This window comes from Heterocephalus glaber, unplaced genomic scaffold (assembly GCF_053883595.1).
Source record: "Heterocephalus glaber isolate CG9 unplaced genomic scaffold, H.glaber_assembly_v1.0 deba00001532, whole genome shotgun sequence".
NCBI classification, from domain to species: domain Eukaryota; kingdom Metazoa; phylum Chordata; class Mammalia; order Rodentia; family Bathyergidae; genus Heterocephalus; species Heterocephalus glaber.
In genome coordinates, this window is record NW_028258330.1 from 27,981,505 (window position 1) to 27,998,960 (window position 17,456).

Consider the following 17,456-nt stretch of genomic DNA (forward strand, 5'->3'; position numbering starts at 1 on the left):
GAATATAGTTCCTCAAACAAATCAAATCTTTCCTTACTCATATACATGGTATTCCATCCTTCTAGAATGCTCTTTTCTCTACCTCTCACGAGTTGACCTTTCTTATCTCTTTGAAGCCTCCTTATATTAAGTAACATCTCCTACAGGTGTTCACTGGCAACTATAGTTTAGAGTAGGTTCCCATCTTCCTTAGTTTTTGTCTCAGCCTCTTGTTAACTCTTCCATCGTGCTTACCACAACTTATAATTACTTAAGTTACCATCTGTTTACTTTTTTGGTGTCTTTTCTGCACTCTCATGTCAGGTCCATGAGGCCAGGAACTGATTCAGTTATATGCACGGTTGTGGGCCCTAACCTGGTACTCAATGGATGTTTGTAGAAGAAATGAGAGACAGTTATTCTGAAGGTCAATTCAGATCCCACCTTCTGCATAAAGTATTCCCATTCTATGTCAGCCACACTCCCTTTTTCCTTCTCAGAATCCCTCTGGCACGCACATTTAGCAGCAGGTTCTATGGGATCATTTGTCTAAGGACTGAGCCTAGTTTTCTGTATGCCTAGAATTATGTATCTTATCTTATTTTGCCAACCATATTCTGAAGTCTCAAAGTCAAAGATCAAATGTATTGTTAATAGCTGGCCACCCAGTGAGTATTCAATCAATACCCTTTGGCTTGACTTAAAAAGGGCTGGGTTGTAGAGTGCTTATCTAGTATGTGTGAGGCATTGGGTTTGATTCCCAGCACTGCAAAAGAAAAAAGAATTTATACCCCCCATAAAATCTTTTTTTAAAAAATAATTTCCCTTTTTAACCTGTAAGTTCAATGCTACTTGAGTCTTTTTTAATATCCTTCAAATTGCTCAGCTCCAAATCTACACTTCCAAAATCATCAGAAGCACAGGGGATCACTACTTCTTCTTGATCACCAATCCTAGAAATAGAAAAGGGATTTCATCAGTTAGTTTTTCAGAACTGCTTTTGTCTCATTATTCAGTTGAAAGCCTAAGTGTCCCCTTCTCAGAGAGGCATGTATTTACTGATCAACAATCTAGATTGAGTATCCTCTCTCACCACACCCCAGTTATCCTTTTTTGTCATAGCATTCAGTCATCAACAATAATTATCTTATTCATTGTGTTCATTTGATTGTCTCCTATGAGAATATAAACTCCATTAAAGGAGTCTACATGGCCCTCATTGTATCCCCAGCACCTACAAATTCTCAGCCTCATGAGGAATGAATGGATCAGTGAGAAATACTAAACTGTTAGAAACAGATTGAGGAGAACAACCCCCTTCCAACCTACCTTAAGTCTCCTTGCCCTTACCTATTTTTTCTTTTTTCATGCCACTAATACTTTTTGTCTAGTTTTTGTTGTTTTGGTACTGGGATCGAAATCAGGACCTTGCACTTATGAGGCACGCAGTGGAACCACTGAGCTAAATGCCTGGCCCATAAATGATGAAATCTCTCTCTCTCTTTTTTTTTTTTTTGGCACAGGGATTGAAATCAGGACCTTGGACTTGTGAGGCAGGCAGCAGAACCACTGAGCTAAATGCCTGGCTGCCACTAATACTTTTTTTTTTTTTTAGTGATGACATCCATTTTATTCCTGTGTATAATCTGGGCTTGTGATTCTGTTAAAACTTAAATTTACTGTGTCAAAAGGCTAGAATCCAGGTTTAATTTCCTATTTATCTCAGTATTTTAACACTTTATATGAAAGACAACATTTGGAATCCAAAAGTAACTATTATCTCCAGGATAGAAAACACGAGTTATTTCTGTTTCTTATACATATACCCATATGCACATGGCCACAATTCATCTTCAAGTCTTGGTGTTACAGGTAGGATCTCCCTCCAGCATTAAATAATGTTAAATATGTAAACTTCTGTTCACCAATAAGAGGAAGTGAACATTTTATCTGAAGTTTTATGGTCAGTTTATTAAGTTCAATGGTAAAAGTTATCAGAAGAATATTCTGAGAGTTATTTTTTCTTAGTAAAAAAAGAAAGGAAAATTAAAAGCCTCTCAACACAGCCACAGACGCTGTGGCTGCGGCGCTCTCTGGAAATGGTGCATCAGTCCTCTGAGTCACTCCCAGGGCCAGCAGGGTTGTAGTCTGGGTCGTCCTCAACATCCTCCAGCTCCAAGTCATCCAGTTCCTGGAACAAAGACTCCTCTACTTCCACATTATTTCCAGCATCCTCCAAGAACTGGATATCAGATGTGTCAAGATTATGATCGGTTTCAAACAGCTGTTTGCCACTTAATTTATTTTTTCCTGCTTGCTCTTCTTCTTTTATCCATTTCTTTTTAATTTCCAAGAGTTCTGCATCAAACTTGGCTTTCCAACATAAGAAATTCTCAATTGTAACAGGGGTGCTGTGGAATAATTGCTTCTCTGCTTCTTCTGCTTCTTTTTTAGTTTCTTTTCTTCCTCTCTTCTTGTTTTTATCTGATCTACTATTTCATTTAATTTTTCTTGCACTGCTGTCACTAGAGTAAAGATCATGACCACACTAAGATTTTCCTCAGCCTGTAATGCTAATAATTTTAAAATGTCTATGACATCATTATCTTCTGGTTTTCCTAGGAAAATATTTCATAAAGAGGAGCTTCATCTGGGTATTTTTCACTGTATGTAAACTTGAGGGTAGTCTGGACAGTTTCATCATTTTCTCCAGCCTCAGATGTCACAGTGATGGTGAAGCTGGGTGGATTTTCTGATAATACTGAAAAGCACTGGCCACAACTCCAGAGTTTCTTAGCAGGACCTTGTCAAGTGAAGAACTACTGAAGAATGTAGTATCAGGTAAGTCCACTTATAATTTGGAAGACTAGTTGTTAGGAGGGATGGCTCAATGTGTAATCACGCTGTGAAGGAGTCGGGGTAGATAGACTCAAGAGCCTCCAGCTCGTTTCGCTGCTCCTCGCTGTAGTCTGTCATCGCGGCCCTGGCTGCTGCCCATGGAGCACGCCGACGCTCAGGCAGCGCACCACAGCCGAGTCCCGAGGCCTCCGGCCAGGCTCAGCCTGCTGAGCCACAGCCCCGCGCCACTCTCAGCCGATCGCTAGTCACTAATACTTTTTAATATGTTATTTATTTACTTCTTGGTGTTGGGGATCAAACCCAGGTCCTTGTACATGCTAAGCACATACTCTACCACGGTGCTACACACTCAGCCCAATTCAATCACTTATGATGGTCACTGTTTACCAGCTATTTCCTCCTGTTAAAATGTAAGCTTGAGGAGGGCAAAGGTTTTTGGCTGCTTTCAATGTATCCCAAGAGCCTAGAACAGTGCTTAGCATGTGTTAATAAAATTGGTACAGTGATTCAGTACTATATTTATTGAATGTTTAACATAGATTAATGCATAAAAAAGCAAGTTGCTGAACAGTGGCTATGATCCCACTTTTATTAGAACTAAACAATATTTTTGCAAAAGTGATAAGTATGGATGTACATACGTATACATATATACATACACAAATTAAATTTTATTTTGAAACAGAGTTTAAGTAGCCCAGGCTTGCCTTGAATGTGGGTTCCTCCTGCTTCAGTCCCCTGAGTAGCTGGGAAGACAGGAATGTGCCACCATGGCCAGCTTAAAATTGACTTTTTAAGAAGCTGCTCTCTGGGCATGGTAGCACACAGTGTAATCCTGGCACTCGGGAGGCTGAGGCAGGTGGATCGTTGCAAAGTTGAGGCCAGCCTGAGCTACATAGTGAGTTCAAGGCAAGCCTGAACTACAGGGAGAGACCCTATTTTAAAACACACACACACTCACTCACACACACACACACACACACACACAGTGGCTGTACAATTTAAATTCCCACTAGCGGTACGTAAGAGTTCCAGTTGTTCCACATCTTTGCCAACATTTGATATTTTTGGTCTTTTTTATATTGACTAGTGGATATGCAGAGGTAGCTCTCTGTGGTTTGTCTTTGTTGTTGCTGTTGTTTTGGTAATGGGGATCTAACTCAGGACCTTAAGCTTGCGAGGCAGGTGGTAGAACCACTGAGCTAAATCCCCGGCCCTATTGAGCTGGTTTTTGACCTGTCTCTTGTCTCCTATTTGCGGTTCTGCTCTTCCTACTTCAGCCCAACCTGAGCGTAAGAGATGTAGCAGTCATAAAAGTCATCCTTCCGCCCACCCTAACATATTTTATTTTGTCCCCTCCCCCAAAGGTGGAGACTGGAGAGGTAGTTTTGTGCAAAGGCCCTGGATTCAATCCCAAGTACAATCAAGCAACTACATGGATATAGTAACAGTACATACGTCACATAATGGTGATAAGGGCTAAATGAAATAATGTAGAGTGCTTAGTACACTGTCGGGCTGTATTGTAAATGCTCAATAATTGGAGCTATTAGTACTGTTTGCTTAGACAAGTGTCTTCCACGTTTGAATCTGTTAAATCTGTAAAATTATAGGGTCCTCGTAGTTACTGTAAAGAATCACTGATATGCTTTGCAAATCAGATAAAACTTCACCCAGGAGGTCAATTATTAACAATTGAACTGTTCATCTTTGTAGGAAACTGCCATAATTTTCTAGAGGAAAAAAAATCCTTCGGACTATACTACTCTCCCCTTCCCACCCGACCCCTCCGGTTCCTTTAAAATTGACCGGGCTGCAGACAGACAAGTAAATGACAGAGCGGTTGGCCAATCACTGCAGTGGGCCAATCAGAGACGGCCCCGTCGCCGGCCCATCCCCAGGCCTTGTTCAATCGCATCCGGGTAGCATCCAGAATCGGACCGTTGCGAGGTGGTCGGTTCCAAGGGGGCCGGGGTGCGGGGGGGGAAACAGGCCTGGACGCAGAAACCTCGAGGCCTTTTGAGTGCGAGGACTAGAGTCCTAGCCGCAGCTTCAGGGAGCGGGTAGGCCCAGCATAACTGTGGAGACTGACCTGTGTCTAGAGCCTATCCTGACAAGCGGAGTCTGCCGCGAGTCCCTGGTGTCCCCTCCGGGGCGCTCGTAGAGCCACCTTCCCGAGCGGAAGTCAGCCTGCGGACCGGACTCGGGTGGGGCCTGCTCGGAGGAATGGCGCCGCCGGGTGAGGGGTTGCGCATGGCTCAGCGAAGGGGCTCCGCGGCCGGGACCGCTTGGAGAGTGGGCTGTGGCCACTGGGAGGCTAGTTCCAGCCACTCGGGAGCTGGCCAGGCGGGATCTCCTTTCCCTGCGGGGCAGGGGCATGGGTTCGGGCTTTTTTTGGGGGGGGGTCTATGGTCTGACTGAGGGTCGCGAGCTGGTGGGAGTGTCCACTACCTGTGGAGGTTGTGATGGGGGGGCGGGTGCGACGCGGAGCTACGGGTCCCTCGGAGGCCCAGCCGGCGGGACTGCGGTCGCGCTTAACCTAGACCTGCCTTTCCCGAGCCACCGATCACTTGGTGTGAGCTTTTGGCTAATTCCTCCGTCCTTCTTTGGGCCGTAGTTTCCTCTTCAGAATCGGAGGCAAGAAAATTGTTCAGTTGTTTCTGGGAGTTTAGAGCATAGAATCTGAAGTCAGATTCTGGGCCCAAACTTAATAACCGTCTGCCACGAATTCATTATGTGACCCAGCTGCAGTTACTTAACCTCTCTGCATCCCAGTTTCTCACTAGTAAAATAAGTCACATTATCTGCTTCTGGAGTTCTGTATTAAATGAAGTAATCTTCGTGCATACTTTAGAACAAGGCATTACATTGGTGGTTATTAAATGGATACTTCATCACAGTTTGGATTTGTGCTCTTGTTATTACCATTAAGCAAATGAGAAGTTGGAATCCCAGAGAAGGGAAGTAATTTGCCAAGGTAACACAGTGATTGGGCTTATTGCTTCACTAGTTGAGAAATGGAGGATGGTGAAGTGGTTCAATTCGGAATTTGGATTCAAATTGGCTGCAGTTTGGTTTTCAAGTCACTTATTTGCCTCAAGACAGGGGCAGGTAACTACTTCTGACCCTCAGTTTCTATGTGAAACGCAGAAGTCGCTTGGGTGTTGTGAGGAGTTAATGACTTAATGAATTTGCGATTCTTGGAATAGTTTGGGACTACCCCACACATGTTAAGTGCTCAAATTGTAGCCAGAAAGGTTATTCCTGTCAAGGCTGAGAAGATGAGGATTTTGGCACAGAGTCTGTGCTAGGAGAATTTGTAGCTGAAAAAATAATAATCATAGTCATTCACTAGATTACAGCACATTGAGTACTGCATGTACAATAGGCATTGGGGATTCAGCATTAGTACTTTGTCACCTCTTTCACTTAGTTGGTTAGCATTTCTTATAGGCTTTAACTTTGAATTCTAGCCAGACTATGGCCACTTCTTGCCACCTCCTCTCCTGTTGCCCTGTTCAGACCACCCTTACATCTGTTTACTTGGATTGTGGCAGTAGTCGTCTAATTTATATCCTTCTGTTTTTGCTCCTGCATAGTCTGTTCTCAATTCAGTATTGTCTGTTCTCAATTCAGTATTGTCTGTTCTCAATTCAGTATTGTCTGTTCTCAATCCAGTGATCCTGTTAAAATGTAAGTCAAAACACTCCTCTGCTCAGAGCTTTCCAGCAGCTCCCATCTCACTTAGTAGTAAAACCTGGTTTCTTCAGTGACATACAAGGTCCTTTGGATTTGCCTCTGCCTCCTGTCACTTGTCCCTTTGCTTTCCTCACTCTGGCCATACTGTCTTTGGTGATCTCAAAAAATTCCATGTATGCTCCTGATTCAGTCTTTGCACTTGCTTTTTTTTTTTTTTGTACTGGGGATCGAACTGCACTTGCTTTTCTTGAGTTAGTTTCTTCCTAAATATCTGCATTACTTGTTTCTTTTCTTTTCAGGTCCACACTTAATATCTATTTCTTCCTTGGACCTTCACAGACTGTACTGTATTTAATCAACAGCCTTCCCAGATATCCCTTCTGTGCTTTTTTTTTTCTACCTAGTAGAAAAATAAATCGTGTTTCTTAATTATTTCATGTGATGTGTTTCTTTTCTTGGTAGAATATAAGCTGTATGGAAGTGGGTGTTTCTGCTGTATTTTTAGCTCCCCAAATAGTGCTTGGTTCCTCATAGCATTCCATATGTGTATGTATGTGAGTATAAAATATATAAATATATGTATCATGTATAAATATATGTAGTATGATTGAAAAAATACAGTGAATTTTAATTTTAAAAATTTTATTACAGTAAAAGATTCATTGCCATGAATCTCCCTTAAAATACTTCCCTTTGCTTTGAAGACACTTATCCCATTGTTCTTGTCACTTTGTGACGCAGTTCTGAAAGTCCTTCTTCATGACAATGGCTGCCTCAATGTTTTAAATCAATTCAAAATGTTTTCCTTTCATGGTCATTTATACTTTGGGGAAGAGCCCGAAGTTGTACAGTGCCAGAGCTGGATGAGGACATACCTTAATATTTTTACAAGCCTGCCTTTCTAGGGGATGGCACTCAACAGCAGGATTAATGGTTTTTTTGGTATGGGGATTGAACTCAGGATCTTGCGCTTGCCAGGCAGCCATGGTGCCACTGAGCTAAATCCCCACCCCCCTTTTTATTAACAGTATTTTTTGTTATTGCTGCTTTTGGTATCGGGGATCGAACTCGGGACCTTGTGCTTTTGAGGCAGGCAGTGGTACCACTGACCTAAATCCCCAGCCCTATTAACAGTATTTTTGATCCTCCATTGTAAAGACAGTCATGAAGGAGGACCTCCAGAAGTGCTTCAGAAAGTGGCAAGAACCATGTGATATGTGTTCAAAGTGAAGGGGAGTATTTTACAGGGGATTAATGGCAATGTATCTTTTATAAAGATTTTTAAATATTTAAACATTCACTATATATTTTAATCATAACATACACATATACACTTATTTTTTTATTTGGTGGTGCTGGGAATTGAACCCAAGGGCCTTCCCACTGAGCTACATCTCCAGATTTTTTTATTTTTTTGAAACAGGGTCTCCGTAAGTTGCCCAGGCTGGGCTTCAACTTTCGATTTTCCTGCTGCCAAAACCACCCAGAGTGCTGGGATTACTGGTTGCAATCAATATATTTTTGATGAGTATTTCACATTATAGATCTCTGGGTTTGTTTGTTTCTGTGATACTAGTGATCAAACCCAGGGCCTGAGGCATGCTAGGCAAGTGCTCCACCACTGAGCAACAACCCCAACCCACTCTTTGTTTGTTTTGGTACCGGGATCGAACCCAGGACCTTGCACTTGTGAGGCAGGTGGCAGCACCACTGAGCTCAATCCCTGGCCGCCTTTGTGTTTTGTTTTGGTTTTTTTTCCCCGAAAGAACATTCACATTTAAGTTTACACACACAAAGTCTTAAATGGAATGAATATTCATGGGAGAATGGTTCTCTGAGTTATCTCTAATGTAGACATTTTTTCTAGAATATTCTCCAGAAAAACATTGGAGTAAGACCTGGGTTTGTATCTAAGATTGGCTGTATATAAGCTACTCTTATTCTCAGTTTTCTTATTTGTAAAATAGATATAATCTTTGTTCTTAAGGGATTCTATCTGAAATTAAATTTGTTACTAAAGGCAAAGGATTTAGGACCATAAAATATTATGATTGCTTGTTTCTGGTTTTTATATGGGTTGCAGACAACTAACTTTATCATTGAGGTAGTACACTCAGAAGTGTTTTCCTTTTTTTGTTTGTTTTGAGACAGGGTCTTGCTATGTAATTCAGGCTGGACTTGAATTCACTGTGTAGCCCAGGCTGGCCTTAAACTCAAGGCAATCCTCCTGCCTCAGCCTCCTGAATGCTGGGATTATAGGTGTGTGCCACCATGCCCAGCTATTCTAAAACCTTTCTATATTAACTCAGTGAATGAAATTGTTTTATCTACTTAACATGTGAAGAAGCAGAGAGGCTGCAATAGTCACCTTGTTAATAAATGCAGGGCTGTGATTTCAGCTTGGCCCCAATGGCCAGGTTCTGGCCTACTTTGTTGGGGACCTAATTCAAAGGAGGGCTTCTTAAAGAAGAGATACTTAACGACACTGAAGTCTCAAAGTAAAAATGAAGCAAAGTTGAAGTAGAGAAAAGGATGAAAGAGAGCAGGCGTAGGAAAAAACTTTGCCCCTTGAAGGCACAGAGGCCAGACAGCATCACATATTGGGAAGAGTAAGGAAGACTGAGGTTGAGAAGTGGACAGGATGTGGTAAGGACTTAGGATTGGCTCTGTCCTATTCTGTCCTAAGAGCATAGCATTTACGAACGCACTTAAACGGCAATGGTGTGATGAGTCCTGTGCTGGAGCTGCCTGGAACTTCTAGAACTATCCTGAGAATTGAAGACCAGGCTCACCAATCCCTGGTCTCCTCTTAGGTTACACCTCCCGAGTCCATTACTCTTTCCCACATGATCTGGTTTCCAGATGTTGGTGCACAGTTTTGGGACTCTGTGTAGAACTTGTGAGTTCTGTGTTGTGTATTTACTAGTCATTTTCCCCTAAGGTTCAAGCACTGTTTTCCTGTTGGCCCTGACAATCATAGTCAACACCCAGGCTCTGACACCCACTCACTACCTCACCAAACATGACGTGGAGAGATTGAAAGCCTCCCTGGACCGTCCTTTCACAAGTTTGGAATCTGCCTTCTACTCCATCGTGGGACTCAGCAGCCTTGGGGCCCAGGTGCCAGATGTAAAGGTAAGGCTTCTTTTATCTTGGTGCCTAAGATGATTCAGGAGAACCTGAATCCCCTCACTGTGTTGCTTTTAGGTACTACTTTAAACTCATGCACATTTGGGGATAACCAGGTTAATCGGATGTAAGAACTATTTATTTCAATTTGGCAGATTTTTTGGCGTACCTAATGTATATTTAGGTTCATGCCAGGTGTTTTTAGTGCAAACCATTGATCCTCTAGAAATTTGTACCATAGCTCTGTGAATGAGACTGTTTAAAACCATATGTACTTGTAAAGTGCCTAGGCATGTGGCTAATGTTTATACTAAGGAAATTCAAGGTGGGGGCATTCACATGTATTAAACAGTGTCAGTCACTGCATCAGAGAATTTTGATATATTTTGGGACTTTTGATGAAAATATAATTAAAACCTTTTCTGGAATTAAAAAAATGTTAAGTGAATTTACATTGTATTTGTTACAGTAGCGTGGACAATATAAAACACCACACCCATTTATTAGTACTTATTCTGCAGGTCAGAAGTCTAGGCAGGCTTGCTTGGGCTCTCTGCTTAATGTCTCCCAACATCAAAATGAAGGGACTAGCCAGGCTGAGTTTTTACTGGAGAACAATCTGGGTTTTTTTTTGGTACCGGGGATCAAACTCAGGACCCTGCACTTGCAAGGCAGGCGGTGGAACCACTGAGCCAAACCCCCTGCCCATGGAGAAGAATCTATTTCGCTGTGGATCTGCTTCATGATGTTGGCAGAATCCACTTCCTGTGGTTGTAGGTCTGAGGTCCCCATTTCCTTGCTGGCTGTTAGCCTAGGAGAGTGGTGGTGAACCTCTGGCATGCATGCCTTCTGTGGGCTGTTTGATATCACTGAAAGCTCTAAGAGGTTTGCCATCATTGTTCTAGGGGGTAGTCTTAGCTCTTCACGGGTACCTGAATTTCCTCTCATGTGGTCTTCTCTTCCCTTAAACAAGCAATGGCATGTTGAGGCCTTAGCTTCAGGTGTCTCTGACCTCCTTTTCTGCTTTCATTCTGGGAAAACTTGGTGCTGTTAGAAGGGCTCATGTGTTTAGGTCAGGCCTACCTGCAAACATTCTGAATTTTAACTAACTTGGGGCTTTAATTATACTTGGAAAATCTTTTCATAGCTGTTTGTAGATTTGTGTTTAAGTGAATAATCAGTAGATGAAAATCTTTGGGGTGAATAGGCATCTTTAGATTTCTATCTGCAATAACTTGTATTGGCATCGAAACAATTCCAAATCTCGGTGACTTGTGACAAAAATTTATTTATGGCTTATACTGTATGGCCATTGTGAGTCAATGAGGCTTTGCTTTGTATTTCTTCAGTCTGAGGTTTAACAGATGGGGCAGTCTATCTATCTGGAGCCTGTGGAGAGGGCAGATGAGTGCATGGCACTTAAAATTTGTGGGCAGAGAGATACATGTCATTTCTTTTTATGTTTCTCACATCATTGCTTAATGCAAGACATGGTCATTCCTGGTTCAACAGGTCAGGAAAATAGAGGACAGTGTGTTTTGATGAGTGGTAACCCATCCAACTAGCCCTTGAGTTAACTTTGTCACAGTGACGCCCTGAGGTCCTCCCTAGCTCTGGTCTTAGAGCTAGCTGTTGGCTTTCTTCAAGACTTCTCTGAAGAAGCTTGGGTGTAGTGGTGCAAGCCTATAATCCCAGCACTTGGGAGGCTGAGGCAAGAGATTTGCTGCAAGTTCAAGGCCATCCTACGCTTCATAATGAATTCAAGGCCAGTCTGAACTACATAACAAGCCCATGTCTCAAGCTCCCACCTCCCCCAAAAAAAATACTCCTCTGAGGAGAGTGTCGGGACCTTAACCTACCAGATTGACAACTTAGCCTACATTAGTTTGAACTCTTCATTCATTGATCAGTTGTTTACTGAACACCTGCCCTGGGCCCTGGGCCTATAGTGGGGAATCAGTCATAATCACTGTCCTCGGAGAGCTTACAGTCTAGTGGCAGTTAAAAGAAGAGTACTGTGGCTTGGATAAGTGTCCCACAAGGGCCTGTGTTCTAAAGGCTTGGTCTTTAGCTTGTAGCACCATTGGGAGGTGGTAGAACACTTAAGAGGTGGCACCTAGTGGGAAGTCTTTAGTCATTGAGGGTATGATTTTGAAGATTGCTGGACCCTGGTCCCTTTCTCTTTCTCTCAGTAAAAGAGAGCCAAGAGGTAAATACTTTACTTCACCACGCCACATTCTTGCTGTGATTTGGCACCACAGGTTCACAGCAGTGGGGCTAGCCAAACAGTAGTGCTGTGCAAGTAACCCTGTGGCCTGAATGTCCATTGTCTTCTTTTTTACAGGGAGCATTCTCAACCCCTAGAGGATGTCCACCCCAGGATGTACTCTGGTACTGGGGAGGTATTCATGATGTAGGCTTGAGGGGACAGATGACCTATACCTAGAGTCACAGTTGTTGGTTTCATTTTGATGATACATCCCTCATAGTCATCTTTGTAGGCTGCCTTCCCCAGGAATTTTGTAGGATTGCCATAAATTGGGCTACAGTCTGTCCCAGTGTTCATTAATGTGAGCACATGTTGCATATTTGTGGGGGACCAATGAATAACACGTTCAACATGAGGCCTCAGGACTTTGGTATTCCCCCTACCTGGGCACTTTAGCTCAGCCCCTAATCAAAATTAAATGCCTGCATGGCATCGTCTACAGGGGCCATGTAGTCTTGCAAGGTTATGGCACAAGTATGGACTATTTGCCTCCCTGGGGAGCCTTCCCCTTTGGAAACTGCTGATCAGAATGTAATTGCCTTCAAAGTGTTACCAGCACATCATTTGGCAGTTTTCAGTCTTCTTGGGTTCCTGCTTCTTTATGGCCTGAACTCCTTACTCCTTTCTGTGCCCCTCAGCATCTCTTATGACTGTAGCTTCCTCCTCCTGGCCTTGGGCTCAGTCCCAACTCTAGATCTGCCTCCTGGCTTCTGGTGACTGCCAGTTCAACCTATCCCAGTGGCCTCGGTTAAGCACCTTCCAAGCCCCACTGGCTAACTGCCTTTGCTTTGGTCATCCATCAGTGACTGTCCCGTGGCCAACTCTCATGATTTCCATCCGTTCCATGTACTCATGCTCTCTGACAGCTCTCTGGAGCCTGTCATAAGCCAGTCTATCAGCATGTAGTTTCTGGCCCAATGGGCTGCTTTTCTTGCAGTGGTCCTGGCCTGGTCATGACCTGGCTCTGGTTCTGACTTGGACTTGGATTTAGATTCCTGTTGTGGCTCTGGAGTGGGCTTCACACTTGGGCATAAGCCCCAGGAGTTGGCTCTGCTCCTGTCCCTGCCCTGCTCTCTCTCTTCTCTATGTTCATGGCTTTGCCAGTTGAACTCAGGGTCTTGTGCTTGCCAGGCGGGTGCTGTACTGCTGAGCTATATCCCCAGGCCCTTGGGCCTTTTTGATGGAAGCAGCTTAAGTACAGTATTTTCAGCCCCCAAGCTGTGTTTGTGAGCTCAGTTATCTCCTCAGCATGCATTCTTTTTAGATTTTTTGATTTACAAACAGTATATGTCTCTTCTTTTAACTCTTTTCTGAGGCGTCTCCTCTTAATGAAGTTTTTTCCTTGGTCTAGGCTGCAGTGAATCCTGATGCACTACTGGACACCAGTTCAGACTTCAGAGGTTCACTTGAGACACAGAGCCATAGACAGAGTAGACAACTTTATTTAGCTGCTCAGCTCAGCTCACCTTATCTGCTCAGCCGCTTAATGTAGTCCATCTTTATCTGTTTAGCTGCACACACTTGCAGCAGTCTCTCCCAGCCAGCCCTCATGGCAGTCCATATTTATAGTAAAAATACACAATAGTAGCCATGTGGCATATCAACCTTGGTTGTATAAGCTATTTATATGGAGATTGCGAGATGTGCCTATGCTGGAATTCTACTGATTTAGGACTTCTGTCCTCTAGAAATCTCTCTCTCTCTCACACACACACAGCCTGAACTACAGTATAGCCATTTTGAGCTTCATTTTTCCCTACATCATCCTGCTTCAGCCTCTTCTTTGGGTAGCTGGAACTACAGACACATACCACAATGACTGGCAACTGGAGTATTTTAAAGCAAATGTCAGATATATTATTTTATTTATCTCTAATAGGAACTTTTTGGTACTGGGGATTGAACTCAGGACCTTGTGCTTGTGAAGCAGGTGCAGTGCCACTGATCTAACTCCCCACCCCCTCTTAATAGGAACTTTTGTTTAAACAATAATGTCACTCTTTTCTTAATTTCTTTTCTTTCCTTTTTATGGTGCTGGGCATTGAAACCAGGACCTTTCCACTGAGCTACATCCCAGGCCCCTATTTATTTGTTTATTTTATCTGAGACAGGGTCTTACTAATTTGACCAAGCTGGGCTTGAATTTGCAGTCCTCCCTCAGCCTTCCATAGTTGTGGAATTATAGGTGTGTACTACCAAGGCTGGCTAATCCCTTTATTTCATCTATCAAAATTAGCAGTCCCAGTCTATGTTTAGTTATCTCCAAAAACATTTTTTTTAATTAGTTTAAACCAGATCTAAACCAGACTTACACATTACATTTTGTTGACATGTCTTAAGGTTCTTTTCACGTTTGATGGTTCTCATTCCTTCTCCCCACCGATTGACTTGTAGAAAAGTCCAGGTCACTTGTCTTGGAGAATTTTCCTCATTCTGCCTCCGATTGATTGAGTCTCCATGATGATTTTGAATATATTGCCTTGTTCCTTTAAATTGATAGTTAGCCCTTGAAGCTTAATTATATTCATGGTCAGTTTTCTTGGCAAAAATATTTCATAGGTACTGCTGTGTACCTCTGTCAATAGTTATGTAATGTCTGGTTGTTTAACTTTTGGTAACAAAGAAGGATCAATAGAGTAAGGTGTCATACTTATCTCTTATAATCATTATATAGTAAGGACTTGTTTTTATCCAGTCTGGCAATTTCTGCCTTTTAACTAGGGAGTTTATTAGACTTATACTTAATGTAATTATCCTGTTGAGTTTAAATGTACTGTTTTGTTATTTGTTTTCAATTTGTTTATAAGTTTTCCTTTCCTCCCTTATAGATTAGATTTTTGTTATTGTTGCTGTTTTTGTTTGCTTGTTTTGTGGTGCTGGGGATTGAACCCAGGGCCTCGCAAATGCTAGTCAAGCACTGGACTACTGAGCTATATCCTCAGACCTTAGATTAGGTATTTAAAATATTCTATAGGTATCTTTTTGTTTTGTTTCTGTTTTTTGAGACAGAATCTCACTGTGCAGCACAGACTAGCCTTGAGCTTGTTGTATATCCCAGGTTAGCCTTGAACTAGTGTACTTCCTGCCTCAATTTCCTGAGATTACAGGCATGCCACTGTGCCTAACTTTTTTCTTTTTCCCCCATGATACTTAGGATTGAACCCAGGGCCTTCACACTGAACTATGAACCCAGCCCTTGTGTTATTATTTTATTTTCCCACTAAGTTTATTGGTACATTTTAGGTATAAAATACAGTTACATACATCATTGGGATCTTGTACCATTACATGAGTATCTTGGTTCTTATTTTTTTCCCCATTCCCCTGCCCTCCCTTCACCCCCTCTACCCTTCCCTATTTACAAAGACTTTGTTTCCATTTTTTTTCTTTTCTTATATTTTTTCTTTTCCCTTTTTTCCTTTCCCCTACCCCTCCCACTTCCCCTGCTCCTTTAGACCATTTCTTCCTATTACACAGTATCAATTATACATTTTTAAAATTAAAATATCAAGATCTAGGAGACATTATGACAGATTTTACAGAATTTAAAAGGATATAGAAAGCATATTACAAAACTCTTTTTTGAAATAAATTTGGCAACTTCTAAGAAGTACCTTGGAAGACAAAGTAATGAAACTAACTCTGGAGGAAATATAAAATTTGAATAGCACCTATTAAAGAAAGTATATTCCTAGCTTGAAAACCTACCTATATGACAACAACAGGCTCATATACATTTTATCTGATAAATTATATCAAACAATTAAAGCAGAAAAAAAAAGGAACACTTCTCCCCTCATTTTAGGAAATCAACATTGTGCTAATCCTAAAACTGGATAAAGATAATAGAAAAAAGTATGAACATAGAAATTTGTTTAACAAAACAAACTCTTGGAAGTCAGATCTGGCAGTATGTAGAAGGTGGTTTTGTTATAGGGATGGCAGTTTTGGTTCAGCATTGGAAGGTCAACCCCCAAGAGTCATCATTTTAACAGAGGAAAGGAAAAAGCTGTATGATCCCGTCACTAGTTGGAGAAAAAGTATTGGACTAAATTCTACAGCTGTTCATGGTAAAAGCTATCAAGAGACTAGAAGTAGAACAGAACTTTCTCAGCAGATTAAAGACATGTACTCTATACTTCCAGTGAGAATGCCTTATATGAATGGAGGAGATACAATGCTTTCTCCTTAAGATGGGGAACAAGGGCAGATATGCTTACTCTTTATCTGTCCATTAAACTTTGAAACCTAGGCCCAAACAAAATAGTCTGGCAATAAAATGACACAACTAGGGTAGGATTGGCAAGGTAGAAGTAAAATCTTTATATGTAGATGAAATGATGATCTACAGAGAAAATACTAAGAAATCTCTGGGAGCCCCTAGAACTTGTATTTGAATTTAGCAGGATTAGAAAACACAAGGTATATATAAAAATTCAAGTCTGTGTATACTTGGTATAAATGAAGAATTGGATATTGAAATTTAAAAGTTATGTAGGAGTACAAAGGGCCTAAAAAAGTTAAAAAAAAAACAAACGGTGTTGAAAGACGTTTAGTACCTAATTTTAAGACTTCATGTAAAGCTACAGTAATCAAGGCAATGTTGGTGTAAGGAAAGACATATAGATCATTTGAATAAAACAGAGAATCTAGAAATAGAACCACACATATATGGTCCACTGAGTTTTGAAAGATTATTTAACATTAGCATTTTATAGAATATAAACTCAATTCAAGAGCCGAGGAAGAGATAGTGTTTTCAGCAAACGGCACTAGAACACCTGGTATCCATATATAAAAAATTAACCTCAACCCTGTATTTCCATACATGAAAATAACTTGAAGGGATCTATGAACCTAAATATGAAAGCCTAAAAGTATAAAACTTTAAGAAGAAATTATAAGGGAAAATGTTTATGTATTCAGGGTAGGCAAGAACTACCTAGGATACAGAAAACATGATGTATAAAAGAAAAAAATTGATAAATGAGAGTCCATCAAAATTTAGAATTTTAAATGGCATCATTAAAATGAAAAGTAGTCCTTAAACAGATCATATTTACAATGCATATAACCTATGACCAGAATATATAAAGAACTCTTACAGCTCATTAATAGACAACCCAATTAAAAAACAGACATAAGAAGATGATAAATAGCCAGTATAGCACAAGGAAAGGTGTGCAACTCTAAAATCAGAAAAATACTAATCAGTACAATAACAAGATTGAATTATGCACTCATTAGGGAGATGAAGTTAAAAGTTTTAAAAGCCTTGTCATGACTTTTTCTTTTTGTTGGATTTTCTCCCTATGTGTTTAATTTGTCACGCCCAATGGATTCATTCTGCTGGGTTTCCTGGGGTTGTGATCCTCATTGTCTTTTCCTAGGGTATTGTCTAAAATTTTTTGGAGTGCCGGTTTGGTATTCATGAAGTTCCTGAGGTGCTCTTTATCATGAAAGTATCTTATTTTTCCATCCATTTTGAAAGATAGTTTTGCAGGGTACATCAATCTGGGTT

At 41.3% G+C, this 17,456-nt stretch overlaps 2 protein-coding genes across 8 annotated transcripts in view; one reads left to right on the plus strand and one right to left on the minus strand.

The window, feature by feature from the left end:
* Positions 1-5,292, minus strand: part of Mroh8 (maestro heat like repeat family member 8) — a 51,583-nt gene extending 46,291 nt beyond the window's left edge. The window contains 2 exon segments of the mRNA XM_087188966.1: positions 814-932; positions 4,931-5,292. Of these exon segments, the coding sequence (XP_087045092.1) occupies positions 814-932; positions 4,931-5,217 (406 nt within the window). The 5' untranslated portion in view covers positions 5,218-5,292.
* Positions 4,895-17,456, plus strand: part of Rpn2 (ribophorin II) — a 69,599-nt gene continuing 57,037 nt past the window's right edge. For all 7 annotated transcript variants that reach the window (XR_002390272.1, XR_015442022.1, XR_002390271.1 and 4 more), the window contains exons 1-2: positions 4,895-5,077; positions 9,479-9,672. Coding sequence is in view for 4 of the 7 variants with exons in the window: in XM_021246929.1 (XP_021102588.1) it covers positions 5,065-5,077; positions 9,479-9,672 (207 nt within the window). In the remaining 3 variants the exon portion in view is untranslated. The remainder of the gene's footprint in view (positions 5,078-9,478; positions 9,673-17,456) is intronic.